At 39.8% G+C, this 14,314-nt stretch overlaps 1 protein-coding gene across 2 annotated transcripts in view; it reads right to left on the bottom strand.

The window, feature by feature from the left end:
- The window catches only part of DPP10 (dipeptidyl peptidase like 10), a 480,529-nt gene that overhangs the window by 224,075 nt on the left and 242,140 nt on the right, over positions 1-14,314 (bottom strand). For both annotated transcript variants that reach the window (XM_019480614.2, XM_059727434.1), the window contains exon 5: positions 1,383-1,457. In XM_019480614.2, the coding sequence (XP_019336159.1) occupies positions 1,383-1,457 (75 nt within the window). The remainder of the gene's footprint in view (positions 1-1,382; positions 1,458-14,314) is intronic.

The following is a 14,314-nucleotide window of genomic DNA, read 5'->3' as shown; positions in this document are numbered from 1 at the left end:
TGTCAGATTGCACAACTGTCTGTACACAACAAGGAAAAGTTAAGAAGAAAAACATGAAAAAAAGTTAAGAAATTTCTATCAGGAATCACACTTGAATCTTTTTATCTGAAGTATAACTTCCTACACCACTAACTACAATATATTACCTATTGTATCCAGCAATAACTACTTCCTTTTTACCTTATCAAAATAGAAAAAGATATAAAAGGTTATAACCAAATCCATTGGAACCAATAGAAATACTCCCAATGCCTTCCATGGGCTATTTATCAAGGTCTGAATACAAAAGTCTATAAGAAAGTAATACTTTTGTCTTTTTCACACCATTGTACAAAGTTTTATTACCTTCCAGCACATTTTCTTGGTTGCAGACATAATCATTAGGATTACAGATTTAGAGATCAATAAAGGAAAGCATAAGGGACCTGCCAGGATCACATTCTAACCCGGAAATGAATATTTTATCATCTCAGGAAAACCACACATTAAACACAGATAGCACATTATCTGTTATCAACATAAGGCATGAGGTAAACTACTGTACATCAACCCAAAGTAAGTAATAACCTCCCCTATGCCCTCCCTCCCCACAAAAAACCAACCAAAACACAACAGTATTTCACCTCTCTGAATGATTTCTGAAATGAAGCTAAACCAGGCAATATTTGTAAACTGTATTCTTCCAAAACTTAAAAATACAGTATATTGAATTGTTTGACTAACAACTTAACACACCAGCAATTCACCTATTTTCATGAATACATGTTTTATGAAAACTCCTGGATTCAATACAAGTCCACCTTTTTAATTTGCCTGTGCCACAGAATATACTATTTTAGAAAAAAACAGGTAATAGCCTAAATGATCAAGAATTTGTTGGAAAAAGAGTAGTATTGCACCATCTCTAGAAGCTAAATATCAAGTGGAACAATTAATATATCTGGGAAAGTCTAAGAATTTTCAGTGGACCAATTTTTGGCTTTACTGAAGTCAGTTCCATAAACTGCTATGTTCAGGGTATAGATTTTGATCCAACAGAACGGACAAAGGGCATCCATTTTGGATTGCAGGCAGAATTAAATAATTGTGTTTTACATCATCAAGACTGCATTCATTTTTCTTTAAAGACTACAAATAATGGACCAGCTACTCAAGTGGTATAAGAGGTGTAACAACGTTACAAAGGAACTGTGACGACTTGTAATCACTAAGGATCCAGCTCTGTATATGCACTTATTGCAGTTATTTTGGATTACAGTATTCGGATGAAAAATAAACCAAATGTGTATCAAATTATACGAAGAGGATAAAGAACAATAAAATACTGTAAATCGTTGATTAAAGAGACTTCGCTAAAGAGACTGCACAAATAGTTTGCTTACCTGCTTGATGTCGTAGGCGAGAAGAACGTATTTTAAGTCTGGTGAAACTGAATATCTTGATGCTTTGAATGTTACCTAAAAACAAGTAATAAAATTGGTCTATCACACAGAAGAACATTTTTTTTTCCCCAAAAAAATTCTTACATTCATTTCAGACCTTAATAACTACAGACGAGTTTTGATTACAAAGAAGTGAATAATTTGCACATAAAATGGGTCAGATTACTGTTTAGTAATTCCATTGATGTGAGTGACAATGGGTGAATTTGGCTCTTACACTGTCAGAAAATTAAAAAGCCAATAACACTTGGTTCTGATAACCACTATGTTCAGCAATAAGTGTTTGAAGGATGGCAACTATAATCCGTGCATTTACAAAGAGTGAGGGACAAAGCTTCTATTGGTATATACTTCATGAACAATTATGAAAGAGACTTGTCATTCGGTTAAGCTTCAAGATAATGTGCAGGAAAAAATGGATATACATGCTGCAGTAATAGAGCATTATGTGTCGAGTTGCTTTTCTTTTAACTTCATGAGCATAAACATTTTGCAGAACAACTTGCACTAAAGGAAATGTCTTTCTTTTACGAGAAGTAAAACACTCAGTGGAAAGTAAAGTGAAACAGAAGGCAGCTTTATAAAACTAATATGGTTTTATATCTACCAAAGACTACATGACACCCAATTGAATTCAAGGCTGTAATTTAATCAAGGGGTAATGCTGATGTCAGAAAGAATTTAATGCATCTTATGTAGGAGGAGGTTCAGAGTGTGCCTGAAGAAACAGGGGCACTGAAGGAAATTATTTTATGTGAATTTGGAGATGTTTTCTAGCTACAGATGGATGGGGTCAAGAGCAAGGTAGTGAAGATATAGGTAAGATGGAAAGAAATGAAGCAGCTGGATGTGAAAGCTTATCAGACAAGTAGATCTGCAAATGTTCAATGTGGGGAAAAATAGTTGTCCAGAGTTAGGTATAACACAACAACTGAAATGTTTTCCATGGATACTGTGCTTACAAAAGATCTATTTGTATTATATTACACCCTACTATCCCAGGTGACACCAGTGAAGTTGGTGGGTGTTTGTGGTTTAACATGAAAGCTAAACTGAAGCCTTATTAAAAACACATTTGGGTTAGCTAATGATGTATGTCCTCACCAAGCAACCCTTTCTCCCTCTAAATTACTTGGAAATTGCATATTTAAATCTCAAGAAAAACAATGAGCACGCAGAAATCAAGTTAGAAAAAGAAATCACTGGGAAAACGTGGGTTTTTCAAACAAAATTCTCATAGCAAGAGCTGTATTATTTTAACGTTGAGTCTGATACTTCCACAGGTTGCGGGAGGGGAAAATAGCCATCAGAGGAAAGAATAAAGAAAAAGGACAGTGTTATAAGAATTATTGTCCTCCTTGAACAGCAAGTAATCCAAAAGAGATAGCTGTCCCACAAGCTACTGGGTATGAGGTGCTCGGCATTCAATAGAGATCAGTTGGGTATATGTTGTTCCCTCCCTTTATTTGACAAAACACTACACATTTTTAGATGTAGAGTTATTTTGCATTCTGGCAATTTGTTAATTATTGCCACACAAGCTCAGTCGTCTGCGATATATAACCTGGGAAGTTTTCCAAATTCATTTTCAGGGGAGTGAAGTGCTTACTACTTCCTGTATTTAGCAAGATTCTTCAGTCACTGATTATGCCACCACAACACTAATGATGCACTCAGAGCAAACACCTGGGTAGCTCAGCTGAGCAATATTGGCATTTTTAGGCAACACCAGTAAGAACTAGTCTAGTATTTCCCATTAAAGGATTACCCAGTACATCTAGAGATTTAATATAGTGCAAATCACGTTGGAGAAGTCCTTGCTCATCTTGCACTCACCTGCACATTTTTGCATGGTTCCAAGAGTCTCATACATAAACTGTCAATGAAGTGCCAATGAGTCATAAGCTCCTGATTAGAGGTAATGATTTTGGCAGATTGTTTTCCCTGTTTCCACTATAATAGGATTATTATTGCTAAGAGAAGGGCAAAAGTATTCCATTTTTTAAGGTTCCACTTAGAAGCAGGAAAATACGTATTAGGCTAGCAGAAGCTACACACACACTGCCAAGCTTTATTATGCAGACTGACATTTAAAAAAATCAGTTTAAAAAAAATACAATCAATGTCTTCATATAGGGTGGATTTACTAATAAGCTTCAAGGAAGGTAAGTGCCTAGTTCTAATATAATTTTAATGGGACTTTGGTGCTCGTTCATCCTTTCAGTTCTTCTGAAAATCTCAGCCTTAATTTTTGGCAGTTTAAAGCATATATTTGGCCATAAATTCAGAAATGTAGGCCACTGTTAATTTTCAGTTTTATCAACAGAAAACAGGTTTTTGAGGGGACAAAAAAAAACAAACTACCTACACTTCTCCCAAGCCTAACAGGAAAAAATACACGAGGCTTAGACTTTATGGCTAGGTACAGACATTCAAAAAGCCTGAGGCAGAATCAATCTAAGTTGCACAGTTTTCTGTAGTTTAACTTGGTGAACAGAACACACATGCATGTTTTTGGAGGTGGGGGGAAATCTTAGACTGGGTCTGCCATTTTAAAACTAATCTGTGTGCGCCAAACTTCTGATCTGTTATGGTTACAGACTCATTTTCAATCACTAATATTGGTAAAAATGTAATGTCTGTACCTGGCCTATAAGCCCAATAAAGTAAAGGAAAGCTGACATTTCAGTGCTTTTTCAAGGTCCCTCTCTATTGAACTGCCCCGGTGTCTGACTGCCCGATGTAGGGGAGGATATCAGGTGCAGGTAAAGGTGTGATAGGATCTAATGTGCAAGTCACAGAATTGTGGCTCCTGCCATACCACATGTGCATGGCAGGAGGCACGATTGTGTGATCACACATTAGATGCCACTGCACCTTATTGCTAGTGCAGGGGGAGCCCAATCCCAGGCTTCCCCTGCGCCCAAAAGCAGCAAGCTTGTGTGGCTGAGAGCTTCATGCATACCAGTTGAAGAGCTCCTACCTGCAGGGGTGCTCCATGTACCCCTGGGGCTGGAGGATCTCTGCTGCAGCAATCCTTCCACCCCATGGATGTGGGGAAACCCCTGGGGCTGGAGGATCACCACATGGCTGGTCCTCCCATCCCAGGGGTTCAGGAAACCCCTTTGGCAGGGGGATCACCACTGCAGCAATCCTTCAGCCCTAGGGATTTCCTACACCCCTAAACCCTTGGGATCATGACAGCTTCAATCCCCAAAGCTCAGGAGTGAATGAAACCCCCAGATCCCACCATGATCCCTAAGGCTTGGGGGGTTTTCACTGGGCATAGTGCCCTCCTGCAGCTGGGAGCCCTGTCAGCTGATGGAGCTCCCAGGAGCAGGGGAGACCCTGCAACAAGTGCAAATTAAAACTTGATAGCAACCTGCTCTAAAGTCAGTGTACATTTTTGAGGTCTAACTTTATAGGTGGTTGGAGGGTCTCAATGTGTGATAGCTAGTTTGCATGTGTAGCTAGTTTCCAGGTAATTGCACAGTTAAGCAGTTTATTGTGCAATACCTGTAATGCAGAGGGGACCTCAGATGGTTCTTTCAGTGGAGATCAGGCTTAGAATTTCAGACTAATGTCACGGGCATGACTCAGTGCCACTGAAGTCTCTGGGAGATCCTTCCAGTCTCCATATGATGCTAAAACTAGGTTTTCAACTATGAAGCTCAGAAAAGATACAAAGCCTGTATGGATTATAGACGATCCGCCTCCCTACCAAGGTAGACAGGCTTCAACTCCTGACCATAGTTATGGTATGCTCTCTGTCTGATGAACAAATGTTTAACTGTGTGTGCAAGTGTGTGTGTATGGGGGGGGGGGGGGGAGGGTAGATGGAGATGGTTTTTAACATATGAAAAAATGTCATTTACCATTGTGAAAAAAGTAAAAAAAAATGTTTTTAAAAAATCTAAAACATTTTTATTACACCCACTACATGTATTTGTGCACATACTCTACACTTCCAGTCTCTGCTCTTGTCCTTTCTTCAGTGTTCTCATTCCTGTAGGTAAATACTCACTACTCATAAGAGATTTGTTTCATACTGCTGCATAATTTCCATGAAAAAAAAAAATATACCTACCATTTCATATCTTCTCTTTTCCTTCTAAATTCACAAATCACTCAACAGCTTCACTTACATTGCTAAATTTAACAGAGCTTTATTTTTCTGAATTATAAAAGCAAAACGATCAGGTTTGATTTTTGCATTTCTTGCTCAGGCAAAACCCCTACTGACTGCATAATTGGGCCTAACTGTATAAAATGAACAGCAGATTGTATGTCTAGCCTCTTTTGAAAGAAATGCCTCACGTGAGATGGATTTTAATTCTTTGTCTGACAGTGACACATGATGCTGTGAGGCTCCATGGACAAGCAGACACCTCCTCTCTATTCCCAATAACACACTTGACAACCACGACCACTTGTATGTCCGCTACCATAGATCACAAGGGGGATAAGAAAACAGAAACAGAACGATAAAGCACACTTAAGCTACCCTTTGCCATGTACTTTTCTATTCTCACCTTCCTGTTATGACATTGGGTTTGTCTAGTGGAAGGCAGGTTTGCAAAAACTGTTTGAACACCCTGGCAGAAAGGGCTACAGCAAGAACTTTAAACAGGATAAAGAGAAATAGAAATGAACAAAGTTACCATGTATTGAACAGGATAAAGAAAACTTGGATGTTTTCATTAGTAAAACTGTCTTCAACCTTCATTTACAGGTCAAAAATTTGGCACTGATGGGGATGGTTATTCTTTTACATTTGATGGGTGCTTCATTCTTAGCAGAAGCATTCAGTTGTTATTCAGTTGATGTTGTTATGCATAAGAATAGTTTAGGCTAGAGACAGTATAATTAAGTCAACATTACAGTTAACAATCCCAAGTGTCAGGGGCCAGGGTGAATGCTCAGATAACTGAGAGGAACTATTGATTCAGTCTTAGCCTTTACCTGATCCTCATTGTCAATATGTGCTTCTCAATCCCAGCCTCCTCTTTTCCCTTCTGCTTTCTACTTGAAAGCTGGTCTTGAGATATTATTGATGTGCAGGCTAGTCTTTTCATCTTTGCTCAATAGTTTTACACACTATACAGTATTCTTCACATGACTCCAGTGAATTTTAATTGCTCTTACATTTAAACTAGTGTCCTGTTTCTAGTTGTTTAATATATAGCATAGAAAAGCAAACCGCATATAAGGTAATCTACCCCACCATTATGCTAGTGTATAATTATTCTCCAGAGTATATTTTCTGATGTATTTTTCATCTCTTCCTGGGTAGTTTTGAGTGGATCAAACAACAGCAATTCAACCACATAATTTGAGGAATTAGTCAACATTTAAGCTATTTAGCCTTTTTTTTTTCTTTCATGCTGGCCTATGTACCAATCTCTTTTTAATCGGTATTTATCTCCTTCACATTTCCCTGTACTTCAGCTGCTGTTAATATTCGCATCACACAAACATAGTTCTTTATACTATTTTTCGCACATTCTTAAAGTATGTCCATTGCTGAATGTCCTTTTAAATCTGGCAGTAATCATACTTAACACTGTCTTAAATTCTACCACTCCCAAATTAAACCACTCCCAAGGGAGGTGGTGCTCTCCCCTACCCTGGGGGTCTTCAAGAGGAGGTTAGATGAGCATCTAGCTGGGGTCATCTAGACCCAGCACTCTTTCCTGCCTATGCAGGGGGTCGGACTCGATGATCTATTGAGGTCCCTTCCGATCCTAACATCTATGAATCTGTGAATCTATGAAAATTATACATAGCAATCTGTATTTCCATTGTGTTCATGGAATAAGGTAGCTAAAGGTCAACAAGTGATGATACTCATTGATCTGAGTTGCCTAATTCTCTCTCCCGCTGTTGAAAATCTTGAGTAACTTAAGAGTTTTGTACCAATGTGAAACTGAACTGAGAGTAGAACTAGAGTCCATTTTGAAGATTAGACCCCAGAACAGTTTGCAGACCGGGACCTAGATGTAAAAGCAGAACAGTAGTACATAAGAAAAATATTTGAGAAGAGACAAGAGTCTGTTCACAGGAAGTAGTTATGGCACGAACCAGGGACTTAAAAGCACTAGATCCAAAAAGGGATTAAGGTTGTGCAGTATTGAATGTTGTTACATCTAATGCAGAGAGAAATCCAGAACCCTCAGGCAGAGGTCTATACAGCAGGTGGGATGACTTAGGTTCCTCATAAATTGATTCAAACAACCAAATTAAGCAAAATTGCCTGAAGAGTTTGACCTGAAGAGGAGGCCACCTAAAGCTAGAAACACAAACATTCATCTTAAATCCAACCCTTAGCCATGGCTTGGTCATCTTTCTCAGAGGTTGCATGGAGGCATGTCCATCCACTTGGAATTCATAGTCCTGAATGCTTCACCTGAAGTTAGATGCTTAGTCCCTTTCTTCAAATAGGAGAGCAAGGCTCATTCCTTTATTTTACAAGACAGAAAAAGGATGGCATACATTGAATAAGTTACAAAAAATTTCCTATGACAACCACAACCATTAGGTTATCCGGTCAGGTTCCTTCTTGTTCTCTTTTTCTAATGAATTCAGCATTTTTTTCTGAACACCATAGCACTGCCAGTTAAAGATACTTAGGTGCTTTCTCCCAGTATGGTGTGTTGGCTGATGTTTAGGATACTCTCCAGAGAAGAATGCGGTTTAGAGCACCTCAAAGGAAGGAACCGAACCTAGCTGTCCCCTATGCTGAAGGAGCAGAATGAGTCTAACCAAAACAATAATGTAAAAAAATGGTAGCAGAACTACTGTCACAATCACCACCACCTTCTGTTCTTTAAAAAGAAGTGATGGGCGGTACTTAAGGTAATGATATTATGGCTTTTTCCTCCTTGTTGCTTGCATGCCCTCAATGGAAACATTGAGAACACAGGAGAGAGAGTCTCCCTGCCCTTGGTACTACAAACTGGCATCACAACTTCCCCCCAAATTGCAGGGACGGTCCATCTCAGCTCTCTATAGCACATACTTGGGCACTCTGAATACCTTGCACACTGCCTTGGCACATTAATGCTCTGACAAGAAGTATATATCCAGCGCAGATGGAGTCTTTGCAGACCTGGCCTGCCAAACTCTAAAAAGCCTCTACTAACCATGAATACACTGTGAATTTTTCAGAGATTTATAATTAAGGCAATTTCTCATGGGCAGAAAAAAAAAAAAGGGACAAGGGGACGCATATCTCTGATGTTAAGCCAACTGTCCTTCCAAATTTCAGCTCCTGTTCCAAAGTGTGAAGGTGCTAGAGGTTTTCAATGAAAGAATTGTAATGTTTGTTTGTTTTTACGTACCCAGTACATTTTTTCTTAAACTTTGTAGGAATATTGGAATCACTTTTGCTGCAACATTAAAATCGATTCAGGTGCAGGTACAGACTCCAAAGCAGGCAAAAAAGAACAAGCTAAGGTTTGATAAAGTTACAACTGAAAAAGGGTCTTTTCAACAAAAGTCTTCCTTTAACAAAGGTATCATCCAACTACGACTGTCTATATAAATAGGGAAAATTTTTCAAAAACTAACAGCAGTTCAGTCCGTTTGCCCCTGTTTACTTTAACACCTCTCTTGACACCCCAGCATTTAGCAAACATGAAACATGCTCATGAAAATCTTTGGTGTTCATTGCAACATTGCAAATTAGGATGACCAGTCTGACAGGTAATGAAAACTGCTGCCGATCTCCCATAACAGAGATGGGCAAACTTTTACACAGCCCCTGCCACAGGGTGACATACCCATCCTTGACCCTCCCTCTGAGTTGCCTGCACTTCCCTTCTCCAAATATACCTGCACCTCTACAGTGAGGTTAAGCACAGGCAGGGCAGACAAGCATGGAGAGCTATGAAGGAGGGTGCTGCAGCAGAGAAGGGCGGCTCAGAGCACCTGTGTTCTGGCTGATCCTCTAGGCCAGGGGTCAGCAACTTTTTTGGCCAGAGTGCCAAAATACCCCAAGCTCGACTTGTATGGTGTTGGTGTGCCAGGGCAGACAGCATGGATGCTCCAAGGGGCCTGATCCTTATTGTGGCAGTGCAGCTGTGGCCTCTTCCCTGCAATCTCCCCAGAGATACATGTGTACCTGCTGCCAGCAGTGAGCTGGGCTGGGGCTCCACAGATCTCGCAGAAGTAGTTTGCAGCCTCTGAGATGTCTGCTATAGCTTGCCTGGGCTATGGGCAGGCCCTGATCACCCGCCACGGAGCCTGGGCTGCTTACAGCAGGTGGTAGGGAGGCTGAAAGCAGCCTCACTGAGATCTGTAGAGCCCCAGCTTGGCTCACTGCTGGTGGCATGTGCACATTCACCTCTGGGTAGATGGTGGGACAGCCGCAAGGGGCCTGATCCTTGTTGTAGCAGCGCAGCCCCGGACCCTTCCCCTTTGTCTGCCCCAAGGCATGCATGCCAAGCAAAGGCCTTCATGTGTCACACTCTGACATGCATGCTAGGAGTTGCAAACCCCTGCCCTAGGCTACATCAGACTTTCTGAGGCCAAATGTCAACCTCATCACAGGCTGAATCTAGCCCATAGGCCATAGGTTGCCAACCCCTACTCTAGAGCTTTTACCAAGGAGGCCTAGCAATTGCAGTTATGAGCCCTTTTCACCTTCAGGTTTTCTGTTTGATAGATCTATAGCAATAAACTGTAACAAAAAGGATCTGGCCACAAGGGTTATTTGACATTTTGAGGTGTACAAGAGAGGGAGATAATACTACAATGTTCATAACAATGCATGTACAACATGTGAGTGTCATTAAAATGTCCAATATGACAACAATTACTAATATTTATGTGGTGATATGATGCCGGTTAATGTATCTACCATTATTCACTCTTTTATTAATAGCATGTAGAAGGCTCCTAAATAAAATATAACCACGTAAACTGCTCTTACAGTTCTTCTGTTCAAGCTAAGAAATTATAATTGCATTAAGATGCTATGTTCAGTTCCCAGCAAGGGAGGAAGGATGTGGGGAGGTGAAGAGAGAGAGACACACTCACACACAAAGGGCTTATTATGAACAATGGTATGTGAAATATCACAAAATATTGAGTGCCAAAAGATCTGTTCAGACTAAAATTCTAATTCTCTTCTTTTGGCTGCAGGGCCTCCGCCGGGCTTTCACAGCTGGGCTGCCACAGAGCCTAATCATGATTCATGAGCCAAAACTTTTTCTGCTCTGCTCACCCTTCTGAAGCCATCCTCCTAATTAGCAGGCAGCAAAAAGTAATCCCTCTCTATCAGCCCACGTGTGAAAGATGGCCCACAGTAATGATAATACAAGCAGCACAACACACTCTGGGGTATATCAAATCAGGAAGCCCCTGGAAACATGTGCAATTTAAATAGATTAGCTAGCTGAGTCTCAGAATGGAGGCTCTCTTATGCCTGAAATAAAGCTTTTTTGGAAAGGAAGAGAAATCTGGTAGGAAGCCGGGAAGGAGGCTGTTGGACACTAAGGGTGATTTGCAGAGCATGAAATAGAAAACTAGGAGAGCCTGTTAAAAAAATCTGAGATCAATCTACAAGCCAGATTTAAAATTTGGGGTAAATAAGTATGCACAGGCAGAAGCTGCATAAAGTTTGGTTAATAATAGAAATATAGAATAAATAATCTAAGCTTCAAAGAATTCCTTCAGGAAGGAATGATGCATTTTTCAACACTCTTGTCTCAGCAGCAGGAAAATTTCACATTTTAAGCAGTTATTAAATTGGTTATTTTTGCAACCACAATTTTTGGGGGATTTTTTTGAAGAGGGGGAAAAGTTGCAGTTCAAGTGAGTTGGAAAATTAGTGGGTTCCCCACCCCCGCGCAAACTTTGCATCTGTTTCCTTTTGGGATTGTATTTTATACAGATAATTATATTACAGGAGCTCCATTGGTAGGATCGTGGGGAAGGGGGAAGTAGAGGATCCGGGTAACCATATGTTTGTATTTTTTTAAATATAACAAACACAAAAAGCATAAAGAACCAAAAAGAAAATAGCGTTAGACTAATTATATTTTCTCAATCTAAATTCATCTTGGAATTGTAATGAGTTATAAGAATAAATGTTTGCTGGCTGCTGAACAACTGGTAAGCATGATACTTACACTTCACAGTAATAGGCACCTTAGACAGGTGACAGATTATGTATAACCATTATATATAGATTCAGAATCACACACATCAAGGTACTATGTTGAGATTCATGTCTATTGTGCCTTTTTTTGCCTTCATTCAAAATTTGCCCAATATCCAACTGTCATGTGTACCACTGTACAAATCAGAATATTAAGTATTTATTGACATGCTAGATGCAGCACACTATTCACTGATAACCCGCATATAATTGGACAAATACAAAAAAAATGTTGAAGCGACTAAATAGAAGGTAGAGGGCTACTTGGGCACTTTAAATGCTTTAGTAATTTTTTTTCCACTCCTAATATATTATGTTGCCCATTAGATTGTTTTACTAATAGAATGATTATATAAAAGGTTTCAATTTGAAGAGGACAAATGACTTAATTATGCTGAAGTGCTGTGATTTCAACAGTCTTTGAATAAATCCATATTTTAATAAAGACTTTTAAAAGCACTTCTCGGTGGAGAAGAAATGGTTACCTTTAAAGAAAAACATCATCACTTCTTAATAAAAAAAAAAAGTGGCAGGATTTGTTGCAGAAAATTGTCAGTGGCAGACAGAAGTTTTTAATAAACTCGGAGCCTTCCTTTTGTGTTGAGTTTTGCTGGCAGATACAAAGGGTAGGGAGCACAGTGGGTGTCCTTTCAAAGGCTCTTTGGTAAACTTTTGCTTTTTGCATTTTCGACAGAAAGTGACACTAAATACTATAAAAAGAAATGTATTCTGCACAAAATGGCTGTCTCCAACGAGTACAGCAACAGCTACTGAGCTGCCTACTTGAGGACTGTTTAAGGGGATCAGCAATCAGGTAGGAAGAAATTCCCTTCAAAGATGCTAGTTCAAATAGAGCCAGTGAGAGGGCTGACCAAACATAGTTTCTATCTACTTGTCTGGGCACAACATTTATTATGGATATCTGATTTCTAATAGGCAACTATCAACAGCAGTAAGAAAAACCCACAGTCTTTAATAGCTGTTTTGAGCAAGAGCGAGGGAGTTAGGAAACAAGCATGAAAAGAAGACTAATGCCTCATTCTCACGGCTGAAACCCTTTGATGGGACAGGAGTGGAAGCTCTCTCTATCATAGTCTGTGTTGTGGTGCGCACGGTTTTGATGAATATGAGACAGCTCTGTAGAGTCATTAAAACAGAACCATTTCTAATTATGCACTAGTGATTAAGCAGATGTGATGTTGAGGGGGGGAAGTCTGATTAATGATCCAAACAGCTAGTTTAGGCTGAGTACATCTAGCACTGTTAGTTTGAGAGAAGTGATATTTAGCAGAACAAGAGAGCTCTTGGTTTCAACTCTGCAGTCTGCCTCTGTTGTGTCATAACCTCTTGTTAGGATTGCTAGCCACATTTTCATCAAAGAAAGAAAACCAGGTGCATCAAAATTCCTCTTTGATACACCTGCCAAGCATGTGCCAACAATCATCCAGCTCTACATTCAGCTTTTTCATTCCACTTGTTTGTGAATAACTGTGGGTAGTATCTACCTCATTTATCTTTTGCTGTCTTTTCTTCCAACTATGTCTGCACACTGTACACAAAGGAGATCCTCAAAAAAAAACCCCATGTCATGTCTTTATTTGGTGCTTTTCTTCTACCTATAATCTGTTAGACATCAAGTTGAGTATTATGCATATTTGATCAGTAGCGAGCTCGTAATTAGGAGTGCATGTCATGTGTCATGAACTCTGTCAGTCCATCTGATCTAAGGTTGGATTTGCTTGTTACAATGTAAACCTGCAGAACAGCATCTTTATGAACAAAGGTGGCATTTGCAGTCCGCAGCTGGCTGTCAACATCATGTCATTGTTACCTGGCATCAGTAGCCTAGCCTAATGGTATGAATAGCTTGCTATACCAGCCTTACCCCTAATAATGCATAAGCCAAGTGTCAGCAGCCAAAAGTGCATGGCATTACCTAGAAGGCAACTTAAGTCTTGTCATCAAGGTCTAGAAGTCAAGCCAGAAGGTCCAATAGAGGTCTGTACTCAAGTTATGTTCTGGAGATAATAAACAGGTCTGACACAGTTAATCCTGTGCTTGGCAAAAAGGGGCTCTGAGAAATAGTGATGGCAATTGCTCTTTGTAATATTTGATGTTTTGCCTTGTAGAAAGGAAGCAAGTAGGAAAATACATTTATAATTAATGCTTCCAACCCTTCTTAGGGCTTGGGTCACAGTTGTAAGCATGCAATAGGTAAGCTGAATCATCTCAATAAGAGACCTAGGCGATATTATCCCTCAAAGACACTCCTAGGCAGAGTTCCCTCTTCTTTCCCTATGGCTCAGAGAGCTACCATAACTATATGTGCAACAAATGCACACCCCACCTCTGCACCGAGTCAAGGCACCTTCACTCCTATGGCTTTGCTCATTTGCATGAGCTCCTGTTCTCCTTAGTTCAAACTGTTGGAAAAAAGAGGATGTGTGGACTACAATGCCCAGGAGGAGAGGAAGAAGGGAAGCTGTCGTGCATTATAGTTGAAGCAAATAGGACAAGTTATCTTTGGGCTGAGCAAAGACTTCATGTCACAGATGAGGAAAGATGTAATCCTTTGGCAAATAGCTCTTTTGAAAGTGAATCTTAATTTCAGTTTTGGGCACCCAAAAAAGGTTAGGAAACTGAAGTGAATTCATATTATTTATATAAGCAATAAAGGGCTGTAAGGCATATTGATAAGGAAAGATTGAGA

Source organism: Alligator mississippiensis, chromosome 4 (assembly GCF_030867095.1).
Source record: "Alligator mississippiensis isolate rAllMis1 chromosome 4, rAllMis1, whole genome shotgun sequence".
NCBI lineage: Eukaryota > Metazoa > Chordata > Crocodylia > Alligatoridae > Alligator > Alligator mississippiensis.
Note: the sequence above shows the minus strand (reverse complement) of the source record. Positions and strands in the feature narration are given on the sequence as shown.